The sequence below is a fragment of the Marasmius oreades genome, chromosome 9 (genome assembly GCF_018924745.1).
Source record: "Marasmius oreades isolate 03SP1 chromosome 9, whole genome shotgun sequence".
In the NCBI taxonomy this organism is placed as follows: Eukaryota; Fungi; Basidiomycota; class Agaricomycetes; order Agaricales; family Marasmiaceae; genus Marasmius; species Marasmius oreades.
The window spans coordinates 1,846,072-1,858,105 of NC_057331.1; the positions used below are offsets into that span (position 1 = coordinate 1,846,072).

Consider the following 12,034-nt stretch of genomic DNA (forward strand, 5'->3'; position numbering starts at 1 on the left):
CTCAAACCCACGGCAACTAGAGCTGGTTCCACCAGTTCGAACCGCGGTTCCAAAATCTTCAAGGCTCCGGTTCCGGTTCCAGTTCTCCACGGTTCAGAACTGATGTCGAAACCGGTTCGACCGTACAGAACTGGCTCGAACCGGAATCATCACTACCAGTATGCGACAAAGGATCGATATCTTGGCGATCCCTTTTTTAGTCGACCGATATTTCCATGATGCAGACAACCTGGTGTATCAACCGTAGATCACGAAAAAAAAATCCTGTGAGCACAGTTTCACAACTAATATATACACCAAAAGTAAGCACAACCATCGCGACTAACGTAGTTCTCGGAGCTAGAAAAGTAGCCTACGAAATCCCGTCTAATGTTTCGCAGTCAAAACAATCTTCAAAGGCCCCATCGGGCTAATGAAGTAATCCATTATCGTATTCTCCCAATTTTGAACGTCGAAACCCTCCGCAAACTTTAAGTCGTAATTGTAAAACAGTCTCGAAAGCAATGCCAGCATCTCCTTGTGAGCCAGAGCCCGTCCAACGCAGCTAGCTGCTCCATGCGAGAAAGGGATAAATGTTTCGGATCTGTGGTTCTTGAATTTGGATTTAGAAGAAGGGAGCCAACGATCGGGGAGGTATTGAGCAGGCGAGGAAAAGTTGTCAGGGTTCCGATGTACGGAATAAGGTGGGACGACCACTTGAGTGCCTCCGGGGAGGTACCTAGGAATAAACAATGCTTGAGTATGTGAAAAATGAACGCAAAAAGAGTGGGTCACTTACTTTCCGAGGATCACTTTACCGGGTGAGTCGTAGGGAACTTGACGAGGACCACCGCTAGCATTGGGAGGGTGTAGTCTCAAAGCTTCCAAGCTAGAAAGATAAAAACCCTGGTGAGCAAAAGATGTTGATATGAACAATTGTTCGAACCTACATGCAGGCTGAAAGATATGGAAGTTCGCCTCGTATGTCAGGATTTCGAGCAAAGTCTTCGTCAATCTCCTTTCGCAATTGCTTGTGGACCTCGGGATGTCGAAGGACGAACCAAATTGTGCTTGACATTGCAGCAGCAGAGGTATCGGTCCCAGCGATGATGGCGAGAACTCCGTCGGCTACTACTTCTGGGATAGAAGGCCTTTGACTGTCTTTGTCTTCTTCGTCCATCTACGATCAGGAATAATTCAATCTCAGCACACGAGCGCGAGAAAGCCCCACTTACAAGATGATACCAAATATCCTTCTGTGTCGCCCCAGCTTGTGCTCTTGAAGTGGCCAAATCCTTCGCAAAACCAAGAAGTTGCATTTTGACTTTGGTGATGCGAGGAATAAGTCCAGCGGCATGAAAGGCCCAAGGGAGCCATGCGAGAGTGTTGATGCTCCTAAAGATATAAAGAGATTAACCAGAAAAAAACAAGAGGATACAATACACGATCTACTTACTCAGAGAAATCCACAATGAACCTGACATAGCCAGCTGAATCATTGCTTTTGGTAACGCCGAATCTACGACCGAACCTAACGTGAGGTACTTTAGGATCTTCGAAAATAATGGGCGAAGGTGGGAGACGAACGAGACATCACTCATAATGTCAAAGCTACAGATAGATAAAGTGGTCAGGATCAACAGCTTCCGTGTATTGCTGAAAGACCCACGTGTAATGTTGGAATTTTCTCGTGAGATCTACATGATTTCCGTCCTTTGATTCTTGCGCAAGAACCTCGAGGAGCTCTTCTGTTTGTCTCTCGACAATGTCGTCATAGTTCTTCAGAGATTCGGTACCGAGGGCCCTGTTCCAGCGTGTTCGTCTGCGCTGGTGGGTCTGCCCCGTCGTAAATAGAAGATTGGTAGGCGAATTAGGGTCGGTTCGGATAGTATAGACTAGAGGTAGAAGGCGTGGGTCTTTTGAGCATACCCGAGCCCAGGTAGTAGCTACGCTTACATTTGCCCTTCGGAATTCCATTCGTTCCGTATACGGCAGTCACAGCGTCGCCGTCGATGAATGAAATCTCATTGGGACCTATCGTGATGTCAGCTATTGCAATAGAGAGAGAAGGCAATTCGATATACCTGTCCGAACAACTGGACCGTAGACATCGTGTAGTTTCTTCATTTCCCGTGCAAGCTCCCCAGTAGTCGCGATGTAGAATGTCCATAGTTTAGTTATGCGTGCAATGAATGGACCTGGGACGCCAGCGAGTGGGTGAAAGGGTGAGATTCGATAGAGTACAATTGAGGTTCCCAAGGAGAGAAAGAATGCGGCATAACAAGACATGACAGGCGAAAAACTGAGAGATCTTTGGGCTAAAGCGACCAAAATGGCGGGCTGGGGAAGCAACGCAGTCACGACGTTATGCAACTTGGTGTCATCTCGTTCATATCGTTTCCAATACAGGTGGTTGGCCTACAAGCAATTAGTGCTGCGTTAACAAGTGCTAGATGTATAGCTCACCACACCCAGAGCCATGCTCGCATACACAAGAGACTCTGAAGTCATCGACATGGTTTAAGACGAAGCAGTGAGGCCACTGAGTCATTCCCGCTGCCTTATATACGAGAGAGAAACGAGAGCGATCATAGGTAAACAAAAACAAAGAAAAGCTTCGGACGGTCACATACGCATTCTGCACGTTCTTTGGGTAATTATTTAATTTCATTATCCCGAAAGTAAAAAATTCTCATCGGTGAAATGATCTGATTCTTGCTTTGTTTTTCAGGAATACATAGATTTAGGAAGACCTCAGAAGGGGCACTCTTGGCCAAATTTGTACTGATTCACCACTCAAAATCCAGATTCTTATCCTCTTTCTTGTTTCCATTTACCGCGCGTGAACAAGTTGCGTCGTGCCAGAATACAAATTTCCATCAGTATCCATCGTTTGTCCTTCTCCATCATTTACAACACTTTCCTCATCAATTCCATCAACATTCACCGCAACATTTCCATCCCATCTGCCAGAAGTACTCGAAGTACCGGAAGCAGATGCTGCGGGAACGCCGTCGCCGAACAAATTCCTTAAGATCGATGTTCCCGATATCGAAGAAATCAAGGGTAGGGTCAGGAATGGAGGCTGAGAAGTTTCAGGAGTGGTGAGAGCCGAAGTAAGGTCGATAGTAGAAAAAAATCAGTGGAATCGGCGGCTAGGGAAGTAGGAGGCTTGGTTTTATGGTGATGCGAGTTTTTGTGGGTTTTGGAGGGGCCAAAGATATAATGAGATTTCGGTTTTTCATACGGTTTTTTTACTGAGTCGGGCTTGGTTTTTGCCTTCATCGCGATTGTCCTTCACAATAAGTCTCCACATTTCGCTAACCACCGCCTTCTGCTTCAAGGCCATGAAGACCTAGGGAATCGTGAGCCGGTTCACCGATTTGGATGTTAGATGTGTAGTTTTGGGTCAATGCGAGTGCCAGGAATGACTGTGCCGAGGTTAAACACGTCGGGTCGTTGTTCAATAGTTGGGTAACTCGGGGTACACGGACGGAATAATGACCGAGTTCACAGTTTTCCGGGGTTCAGAGCGTGGCTTCATTTCGACGGGAGTAGTGGACGTTGGAGTTGGCATAGCCAATGATGATGGTAAGACCAGGTTTCACGTTGTAGCCAGTCTCCGATGGCGATGAGGGATCTGAGAGAAATGTAGATGTGTGTGTCGACGGATGTGAACAGGTAAGAGATGTGTTGATCCGATGAGTTTCCTTTCCTTTATACTTTCCTCAACTTTGTCTGCCCAATCCAACGATCTGCATCGTGAACCCCTCGCTGTTTCAATCGAGAGGGTGATTATGACTGGAAGGAGTTATTCCTGAGATCCCTCAAGGACTCGTAAGGCCCGATAAATTTGGGCACTAATTTTCATACATATCCTTTCGGAAATGGGATGTTCTCACAGCCAGCCTGGACAAAACATCAACATATGTATGTAATTCACGTGGTGTATGGTGCAAAAAAATCTCGAAGAAAGTCTACTGGCTGACTTCGTCCACTTTGGGCGTACCATCATCAGGCAAAGCATCAATTGCGATCTGCAACTCTGGGAAACTTGTAACGCCCTTTGTCGGAGTTCCGGGATGTAGATTATCGGGCGATCCTTTCTCAACGGGGTTTCCGGCGCGCATTTCATAGCCTTCCCAACTCTGAAAGTAAAGGTAAGACATACATCAACCAGGTTTCATCTGGTTGAAAGCCACGTATACGAGGCGCACTTACTTCGTCGTAGACCGTTGTGTTCACTCCAAAGGAGCCCAAAATTATCCAGAGTGTACACGCCGTTACTCCCCATCCACAAGTACTTATCACCTGTAATTCGTTGCCCTTGTCTTCCATTTGCTTAAACAGATCATCTCCGACCACTTTCGTTATGATCCCTTTCCACCGTTCTTCCGGAAGGACGCGCATGTCGTTTGGCGGTGGGCCGGCAAGGAAATTGGTGAACGGGAGAGAAAACGAGTTCGACACATGTCCAATATCGGCGTATTCTTCAACTGGGCGTGTGTCGATGATAACGCGCGGTTTGCTACCATTTATAGCGGACGATGCAACCGAATCAAAGGCTGAAACCAAACTGATTCAAAATCAGCGTAAGGTGAAGGACGGACAGACTTACAAGCGATCATCTCCTTATTACGAAGCACGAAAGGATAATCAGAGGGTTCTGCAGCTGGATAAGATCCAGTTTCAATGGAATATCCTGCTGCCTTCCAAGCAGGCAAACCGCCGTTGAGAACGGACACTTTTTCGTGGCCAAAGACCTAAATGTCGTTTATCACCGGCGCCTAGAGATCACCTTTTATCGCTCACCTTCAACATCCATGCGCCTCTCGCAGGCGTCCAAAATCCCATGACATCGTAGCATACGATGTGATCGTCCCTGCGAATACCGAGGTACCTCATCGCCCCTACAAACTTACCGGCGGTAGGGAGCATGATGGTCGTTTTCAGTTCTGGGTCCTCGGCTGCGTAGCGCTTCATGGAGAAGAATTTAGCCCCAGGAATTCGTCCATCAAGGTGTTGAGTATACTCGGAGGCAGGTGGGTATACGAGCGATACGTCGAGAGGGATGACGCGTGCCTTAGAGCTGTCCTGATACTGGAGTAGACTGTGAAGGGCGTGAGGAGAGAGGAGCTTGGGTATGGACACGTTGGCGGCGACCATGACTTCGATGAGATGGGGAGCACTTATTGAGTCCTTATATGTGCTTCTGATATATATATCCTCTTGACACCACCATCGCCATCAAGTCGAGAGTACGGGTCCATGCATGAACTGGCTGGGAAGGCAGATACATACGGAGCCAAAAGGATCAATGACTTTGTCAAAATGCATAGCAGTCTAGACACCTAAGCTTGTACATGTACGACAGTCTTCAATGACTGATGTGCTAATTCAACAACCAATTGCTCAGAGTCCCTGTTGAGTTGGCTGGATCACACCGGCGAACACGTAGCAACGAACTCAGATAACACAAAATATCACGAGATGAAATACAAGTAATTCTGGTAAATGATCGGGAAGGTCTGTATGTAGGTCTGCAATCGGGCATCAACTTTCAAGAACTTGGTGAGAATATTACAAGCCTCTTATTTACTATGATACAACGCCTCTTAAGTAAAGACGTTAGTTCAACCAAACTTCAGGGGAGAAATAGCTAGTCAATTCCCAACCGTGTTTCTTCATAGAGAACGTCATGTAAGTCTGAATAGATTTGCCCGGGGTATCGAGGGGCCTGTGAGAGCTGCAGGCTTTCTTGGATAACCATGTTTCAGAGGTGGACTTTAGTACTTACTAGGATTTTGAAACCTCTTGAACAAACCAGCCCTCAGAAAGATGCTCGGCCAGACCGATACGACGATAGAATCGTTCCAACGCCTCACAAACATTCAAATCATTGGCAGAGTACACCCTGCGAATTGATATCGTGAATATGACAACCAGCGTTCGCCGAGAGCCAAAACTAACCTGATGGGCAGGTACACTTTGGGAAAGACCAAGTTCTGTCCAGGAACGAATTCGTAATAGTACAGGAGCCCACCAAGGGGATGCAGATTCTTTTCAGCTTTTACCACGTCCTTTGAGCGTTCCAAAGGCTTTGAGTGATTCTGGATGGCATCCGGGAACATAGTGTCCCAAAGAGTCTCCAGGACCTTGATTACTCCTTCCATCTCAGGGCCGTTGAGGCGACCACCAAGAGTAAATCCATTTTTGGCGTCATCCCAAGAAGTGCCCTTCATGGTACGACAGTATATCTATAGAATTTCAAGGTCAACTGCGGGGTAAAAGATATGCGCTGACTCTCTCACCTTCAAGCGATTTTTTGAAGGAGTCAAACAGTCGGTAGCCACTATCTCGAATGCTGGACGAAGCTCTTTATCGATACTGTTGGTATATTCCATCAAAAGATCGAACGGCTCCACTAGTGACGAGTCGAGTTCTTCAGCCAGCTTGCGGAACGGTGAGAGGTCGATATCGCCCAAGAAAACGGGACTCTGTGTATTCAACGGAGGGGAGGCAGGATCCCAAGGAGGAGCACGGAATGCGACGTAATAAGCCTTCAATACTATGACTCCCGACGGATTGAAGTCCATACCTAACGAGAGACCCATAAGTGAGGCCACGACGTAAGTTACTCCGTGACGTTCGTTCACTTACCAAGCATGAATCGGCTTCCGGGAAGAACCTCTTCACCAACCTCTTCACCTCGAAAATCGCCCTCCTCAGGGAACATGAATTTCTCAATCTTTCGTCGCCAAAGCATCCCATCGTCTTCAATTTTGACCATTCCACCAAAGTTGCCAAGTTGGGAAATATAATAGTCAAGCATCCTTGCACCCTTGTGGAACTTCCCAGTCATCGGATCTCTAAATTCAAGCCTCAAGGTCAGCGAGGAAGCCTGCTAACACAGAGAGAGCGACATCGTACCGAGGCTCAATCGCGAAGCGAACGGTGCGATTGGGCTTGTCATCGGCCGTTGGGCCCTTCAAGTTAGAGCTTGGGATGATCCAACTGAGCTCGATGGGACTTCCATCGAGTGTCATAATAGAAGGAGGCATGGAAAACGTATCTGGACCCAGAAAGGGAACAACTCGTGCATAGACGAAGAGAACAAATGCGATTTGGATGGGAAGCGGGTAATTCTAAATTATGAAATCAGAAACGAAAGCCTAAACAATGGAAGTGTACAAGTTACCGATGTATCAAGCATCTGGGCAAAAGGTAGGACTACCTTCTGCCAGTAAAAGTAAGACTGGTTCGAGGGGTCACCGGTAAGGATCTGAAACCAGACGAATCACAGATGAGTCAAGGTCAAGGACTCTGGTCAATACTTACATTGGCGAGAACATCGAGTACTTTCAATCCTGTGGGCTCCGGTTTGTTGGCAGACGGTTCCACATCCGGGAGAGCTTCTCCATACAGAGCGTGGACCAGGGATTTAGCGTTTTGCTCAAGCGACTTGTCTGGATTCCAAACGCTTTTCAAAATGGCTGTAAACATTGAAAAATGGATAGATACAAGAAGTCAGAAGCTGTCCTCGTGTTATCATGCTTTGAGGCTTACATGAGAGCCGTGCTTCACTGGGGGCTGGGGGGGTCATTGGCAAATTGTAGTAGGGTCGTATCCATAAAGGACTGAACGTATATGAGGAACTCCATCATTCGAAGAACGAGTGCAAGTACAGCCTATCGGTTCCTGCCTGCTGCAATCAATGCATGAGAAGCGTCCTCCATGACATGGCAATTAGAGATATTAAAACGGCAATTGTCAATTCCATATGCCAATGAGGATGCGTTTACTTTGGACCCGAGCAGTTGAGATATGATACGCGATGAGACTTCCGATGATAATCTATCGTTCAGTTAGTTACCGACAATTATCTGATGCTCGACGGCGTCTGACAGTGATCCTACCTCATCCAATACTCCCAATGCTACTCGTTCCGTTCATCCATCCATTGATGTTGCAGTAATCACGGTCAACAGCTTAGAAAGACAACCACCCTGTAAGTAAACGATACGGCAGGAGAGAATTACAAAAGAACAAGAACTTACGTTTTCCCAGCCGTCGACAGCGAGAAACTCCGCTATCTACTCTATCCACCGCAAATCGAACGTCAAAATGGACAAACCGCATCGCACATATGGAATCAATAATCAACGGAAGATATCAGATGAGGATAATTATGGTGATAGGAACCACGGGAAGATCGTACTGATATCGCGTTCGGCCTGCTGATTTACGCTGTGAGCGCTGTGAGTATGTCCCAATAATAAAATATGCTCACAGATACAAACCTTAAGCGTATGTACCACGGTCTGATCTCGACAGAGCACGATTTTCACCTTACGCCCAGCGCTGATGCTTCACTGTCCAATCACATTAATTGCACCCCAAAGGAACAGACTGTGTTGTATATCCATCACTTGTCCGTTACTGGGAGATATGGTGCGTCGAAAGTCTGCCTCCTGTCCATTCATTTACGCTTGGGAATCTGAGACCGTATAAAGCGGCCCCACGCCAACTACCAGCTACTACAGACAATCGTGAACGATATCTCTGTCGAGCTTGTCGTCTTCACTATGAAACACCAGGACATGTCATACTGCGTTGTGTTGCAGATAACCATATATCAGCGACTGTCGAAAAAAGTTTTTCGTAACTTACCGACTTCGTTCCAATTGACATTACCCATGTCAGAACTCCAGGCATTCCATTTTCTCAAGGACTGCATTATATTCATGGCATAAGGTTCCTATAACGGCGAGATTTATTCATGATGTTGTAAACAGATGGCGGGCCAAGATTCAACTTCAAGCATTGTGGTTCGAGGAAGATGAGAGAGTGGAGATGATAGTAGTGTCGAAGAGGATTGTAGAGCGCCGACGCCGACTCCGTTGGTGAGCACATGACCGATTCAACGTTTGACGAGCGTGTCTAGTATCTTTCTACTTGATACATTAGGTATTAGTACATTCTAACCCTGTACTTTACCAAGGCGGCTGATTGCCTTAGAGTCTACCAGCTCCTAAGAGGGTCGAGATTGCTCTGAGGCTGTATCAGTAGTTCCGGCAGTTCCAATTTCAGGGACCACGCCGTGTAATCTATCTGTCCAATCACATTAATTGCGCCCCAAAATGATAGACTGACAGTGATGGTTAAATTTCAGCTTCTTCAGTCACGTGACGTTGGACGTTGCGGCAATCCACACAAGTTGTCAAAATCAACCCCTTGAAGTCGACTTTCTCGGGAAACCAGTGTTGTCGCTTGAAGGAAAGCATGGTTATCGCCTTGAACGTGAGTGCAATGACCCGATTTTAGCAAAGTGATGGTAATGTATCATCTTGTGGCAAGCCGACCTGGGAACTGTTCATTAGTACTTACTTACAGGCATTTTTTTATTATCTGCAGATCAACCAGTCCAGTGCTAAGACAGATGGGTGCTCTATCTTAAAAGCCGTAAGTTGTATATCTTGCTTCCGTACGGCAAACTACCTTCATACATTACCTCAACTACACAATTCTGTTTGCTCCTTCTCTCTCCTAATGGTCGTCTGTGTGCCGCCACAAGATTTCACGCGACCACCGGCCGGAATCAAGCTCGACGCAAACGGTAAACCTCTAGGTGTCGCACCTGCTGCTGTGGTTCAGAGGTCCCATCGCCCATGGTGGTTTACCTCTGACCAACCAGACAGAGTAGCCAGGCTCGTGGACATCGTCTCCCACTATCTCTTCCTTGACGGGAAAGACAATCAATTCGAAGCATGTGGACGCCAGTATCTGTACGACCTTCTCTCTAGACCTGTCCATGACAAAAAGCAGATCGAGTTCGTCTTTCCTGGCTTCCCATTCAAAAGTCCAAGTACACAAAAGGTACTTGGCCGCCTTCCCGACATGGGGGAAGAGCTTCTCCTACACAGGCTCGAAGCCCTTGCTTGCGCAATTCACGACGAATACAAGCCCGGCGCCGTGGTACGCATAGTAAGCGACGGCATCGTGTACGGTGGTGAGTTCTTTTCTCGCCGTCGTATTGAATATTTTTGAAATAGTTTCGGATAACTCAACTTTAGAACTTCTCGGGCAGACCGACACTAGCGTTTATCATTACAACGCTGAGTTTCGCCGAATTTGCGCGGAGAATCGGTTGAAGCACCTGACGTTCGTGAGGCTTGCCGACTTGCTTCCGAGAGAATGTCCAGGCGTTGCATCGTCTGACTCGAACGAGATGACCTTGGAGGAGTATATTCACGCGGCTCCTATCATCCATTCCCAATTCCTAGCCCACGACATTTCCCACTGCAACGTCGAGGAGAACATCAAGAGTGATTCGGGTGTCCTCCGTACTTATCGAGGATACCTCAAGTTCCTGGAGCTTGATTTAGATGGGACTAGCCTGATGCTGGATCGTCATGATGGAAACCCGCTCTCCGGAAAGCAAAGGGACAAAATCCGACGGCAAATTGCAAAACAGATGATCATACGCGGCACGGTAGGTTCTGTTCTGCAATTTCGAGATTTGTCGCTTATTCCGATTTTGCTTAGAAATTCTCCGATCTCGTTCGGACCAAGTTTCCTTCTGCAGTCCGTTTAAGCTGCCACGAGCACCCAAATAAGGGACCTAAATTTGCATTAAACCTATTTCCTGGTTCGAGGATGTCTGCCACACCAGTACGTCAATTCTTCCATCCTTGTTTCGAAGCCCGTTCCCTGGTTCCTGACTTTTCGACAGTGGCACAACGTCATCTACGAGGCGGCTGACGGATCCCTCCGAATCGGTCACCTACGCTCATTCGAGAAGGATGACTACGAGGTTGTTTCAAAACACGGTCGACCTTATTATATCCGAGAGAAATCCACAGCTTATTCCTTCGAACCGCAGTTGGACGCCCAGATTTCTTTCACTCGAAACTTCCCCTTTGGACTAACCATCTCCTGTGCGCCCTCAGCGGGAGTGTCATTCGACGATCTACCGATGAATAAACTGCGTAAGCTCACGGCTATGCACTCCTGTATACTACTCCGCGGGTTCTCTCAAGTTGATCGAGATGGTATGATCAAGAAATCGGAAGAGCTGGGGCCGATACTGTACGTGTGATTGTTCGATCTCTTTCGTGTTGTCATCCTGAGGGCTATGTTTTTAGACGCTGGCCGGCATACGGAGCCATTTTCGAGCTAAAAGAGAATCCCGACTGGGACGTCAATAGCTCACTCACATGTGAAGCAATGCCAATGCATTATGACGGTAAGCTCCTGTCACTGTAATTTCTTTCCACGAACATCGATTCAGTTAAATGAAGGTGTTTTCAAAACCAAAACCGACGAACATGGAAAGGTCGTCAATGATCCCCCTCAAATACAAGTCTTTCAATGCATTCAGGCACCAGGGAACGAGGGAGGCGGTCAGACTATTTTGACGAACACAGCTGACATTCTGCGATACGGCGTGTCAGCGTCGCTGAATCAATCGCTTTCATTGAAGACGTGGACAGTTTTTACACCCCAGAACACTGTATTTGGCGGAGATCACCTCAAACTGCCTCTAGTCACAAAGAATGAGCTTACTGGCAATGACATATTGCGATGGCACGATCCTTGGTATGTTCAATCGATGACAGTGAGCACTGTTCTAACGAGGGCGTCAGGCCTCAATGGGTCACGAAGTTTAAAGCCACAAAAGTGGGCATCAGCGAATCCAGTCGAGAAGAAGAGGCGACGATCATCGAGTTGCTCTCCGATTTATTGTACGACCGTAGATTCTGCTTTGTGCACACTTGGGAAACGGGCGATTTTCTCATTGCAGATAACATCGAGGTACGTTCAGTCAATGTTTGATTCTTTCTGCTACTTATTTCATTATCTCAGCTGCTACATACAAGGACAGCTTTTCTTCCAAGTCCAAGAGAATTGTGGCGTATTCACGTTAATTAGCTTGTGAACCGGGACCGATTGTTTGATACCGTGAACTCTACCGCTCTATTTTGTCCCTACTATCCAATGTATCAATCAAGCTCCACAATGAATCCTTTATGGATGGTTTACACTTTGTATTCTA

The 12,034-nt window shown here is 47.0% G+C and overlaps 4 protein-coding genes across 6 annotated transcripts; 1 reads left to right on the plus strand and 3 right to left on the minus strand.

Annotated features, from left to right (window-relative positions):
- Positions 1 to 248: 248 nt before the first annotated feature.
- On the minus strand, positions 249 to 2,504 carry E1B28_013474 (uncharacterized protein). The gene is made up of 10 exons (XM_043160834.1): positions 2,446 to 2,504; positions 2,064 to 2,397; positions 1,936 to 2,013; positions 1,649 to 1,874; positions 1,567 to 1,590; positions 1,436 to 1,510; positions 1,215 to 1,374; positions 930 to 1,159; positions 779 to 868; positions 249 to 718 (listed from the first exon to the last, which is right to left on the minus strand). The coding sequence occupies exons 1-10, from the start codon at positions 2,494 to 2,496 to the stop codon at positions 367 to 369; spliced, it is 1,620 nt and encodes a 539-aa protein (XP_043003984.1). The 5' UTR covers positions 2,497 to 2,504; the 3' UTR covers positions 249 to 366.
- A 1,357-nt stretch (positions 2,505 to 3,861) lies between these two features.
- On the minus strand, positions 3,862 to 5,401 carry E1B28_013475 (uncharacterized protein). The gene is made up of 4 exons (XM_043158632.1): positions 4,792 to 5,401; positions 4,598 to 4,742; positions 4,201 to 4,544; positions 3,862 to 4,127 (listed from the first exon to the last, which is right to left on the minus strand). The coding sequence occupies exons 1-4, from the start codon at positions 5,143 to 5,145 to the stop codon at positions 3,957 to 3,959; spliced, it is 1,014 nt and encodes a 337-aa protein (XP_043003985.1). The 5' UTR covers positions 5,146 to 5,401; the 3' UTR covers positions 3,862 to 3,956.
- A 62-nt stretch (positions 5,402 to 5,463) lies between these two features.
- Positions 5,464 to 8,059, minus strand: E1B28_013476 (uncharacterized protein). The gene is made up of 11 exons (XM_043158633.1): positions 8,037 to 8,059; positions 7,896 to 7,985; positions 7,546 to 7,833; positions 7,318 to 7,472; positions 7,178 to 7,261; positions 6,910 to 7,124; positions 6,640 to 6,848; positions 6,291 to 6,577; positions 5,950 to 6,236; positions 5,777 to 5,893; positions 5,464 to 5,725 (listed from the first exon to the last, which is right to left on the minus strand). The coding sequence occupies exons 3-11, from the start codon at positions 7,580 to 7,582 to the stop codon at positions 5,608 to 5,610; spliced, it is 1,509 nt and encodes a 502-aa protein (XP_043003986.1). The 5' UTR covers positions 7,583 to 7,833; positions 7,896 to 7,985; positions 8,037 to 8,059; the 3' UTR covers positions 5,464 to 5,607.
- Positions 8,060 to 9,176: 1,117 nt separating this feature from the next.
- Positions 9,177 to 12,033, plus strand: E1B28_013477 (uncharacterized protein). Of its 3 annotated transcripts, XM_043158636.1 has the most exons (10): positions 9,177 to 9,279; positions 9,394 to 9,441; positions 9,554 to 9,988; positions 10,053 to 10,471; positions 10,525 to 10,650; positions 10,712 to 11,067; positions 11,124 to 11,224; positions 11,280 to 11,577; positions 11,625 to 11,793; positions 11,845 to 12,031. In XM_043158636.1, the coding sequence occupies exons 3-10, from the start codon at positions 9,877 to 9,879 to the stop codon at positions 11,908 to 11,910; spliced, it is 1,647 nt and encodes a 548-aa protein (XP_043003989.1). In that variant the 5' UTR covers positions 9,177 to 9,279; positions 9,394 to 9,441; positions 9,554 to 9,876; the 3' UTR covers positions 11,911 to 12,031. The 3 variants fall into 3 exon arrangements, with proteins under 3 accessions (XP_043003989.1, XP_043003987.1, XP_043003988.1); XM_043158634.1 differs by having other exon boundaries at positions 9,177 to 9,313; positions 9,394 to 9,988; positions 11,845 to 12,033; XM_043158635.1 differs by having other exon boundaries at positions 9,394 to 9,988; positions 11,845 to 12,033.
- Position 12,034: the final 1 nt, after the last annotated feature.

Bases quoted from the DNA above. Each gene is read 5' to 3' on its own strand.
- E1B28_013476 (XM_043158633.1), bottom strand. From the start codon at position 7,582: ATGACCCCCCCAGCCCCCAGTGAAGCACGGCTCTCAT. The intron at 6,237-6,290 runs GTGAGAGAGTCA...GAAATTCTATAG, and splicing joins CTTCAAAAAATCGCTTGAAG to ATATACTGTCGTACCATGAA. The intron at 5,894-5,949 runs GTTAGTTTTGGC...ATCAATTCGCAG, and splicing joins AAAGTGTACCTGCCCATCAG to GGTGTACTCTGCCAATGATT.
- E1B28_013474 (XM_043160834.1), bottom strand. From the start codon at position 2,496: ATGTCGATGACTTCAGAGTCTCTTGTGTATGCGAGCATGGCTCTGGGT. The intron at 1,591-1,648 runs GTGGGTCTTTCA...ATCTATCTGTAG, and splicing joins AGAAAATTCCAACATTACAC to CTTTGACATTATGAGTGATG. The intron at 719-778 runs GTAAGTGACCCA...GTTTATTCCTAG, and splicing joins GGTAAAGTGATCCTCGGAAA to GTACCTCCCCGGAGGCACTC.
- E1B28_013477 (XM_043158635.1), top strand. The intron at 10,651-10,711 runs GTACGTCAATTC...ACTTTTCGACAG, and splicing joins CGAGGATGTCTGCCACACCA to TGGCACAACGTCATCTACGA. The intron at 11,068-11,123 runs GTACGTGTGATT...CTATGTTTTTAG, and splicing joins GAAGAGCTGGGGCCGATACT to ACGCTGGCCGGCATACGGAG.
- E1B28_013475 (XM_043158632.1), bottom strand. From the start codon at position 5,145: ATGGTCGCCGCCAACGTGTCCATACCCAAGCTCCTCTCTCCTCACGCC. The intron at 4,743-4,791 runs GTGAGCGATAAA...AACGACATTTAG, and splicing joins GAGGCGCATGGATGTTGAAG to GTCTTTGGCCACGAAAAAGT. The intron at 4,545-4,597 runs GTAAGTCTGTCC...GTTTGGTTTCAG, and splicing joins TAATAAGGAGATGATCGCTT to CCTTTGATTCGGTTGCATCG.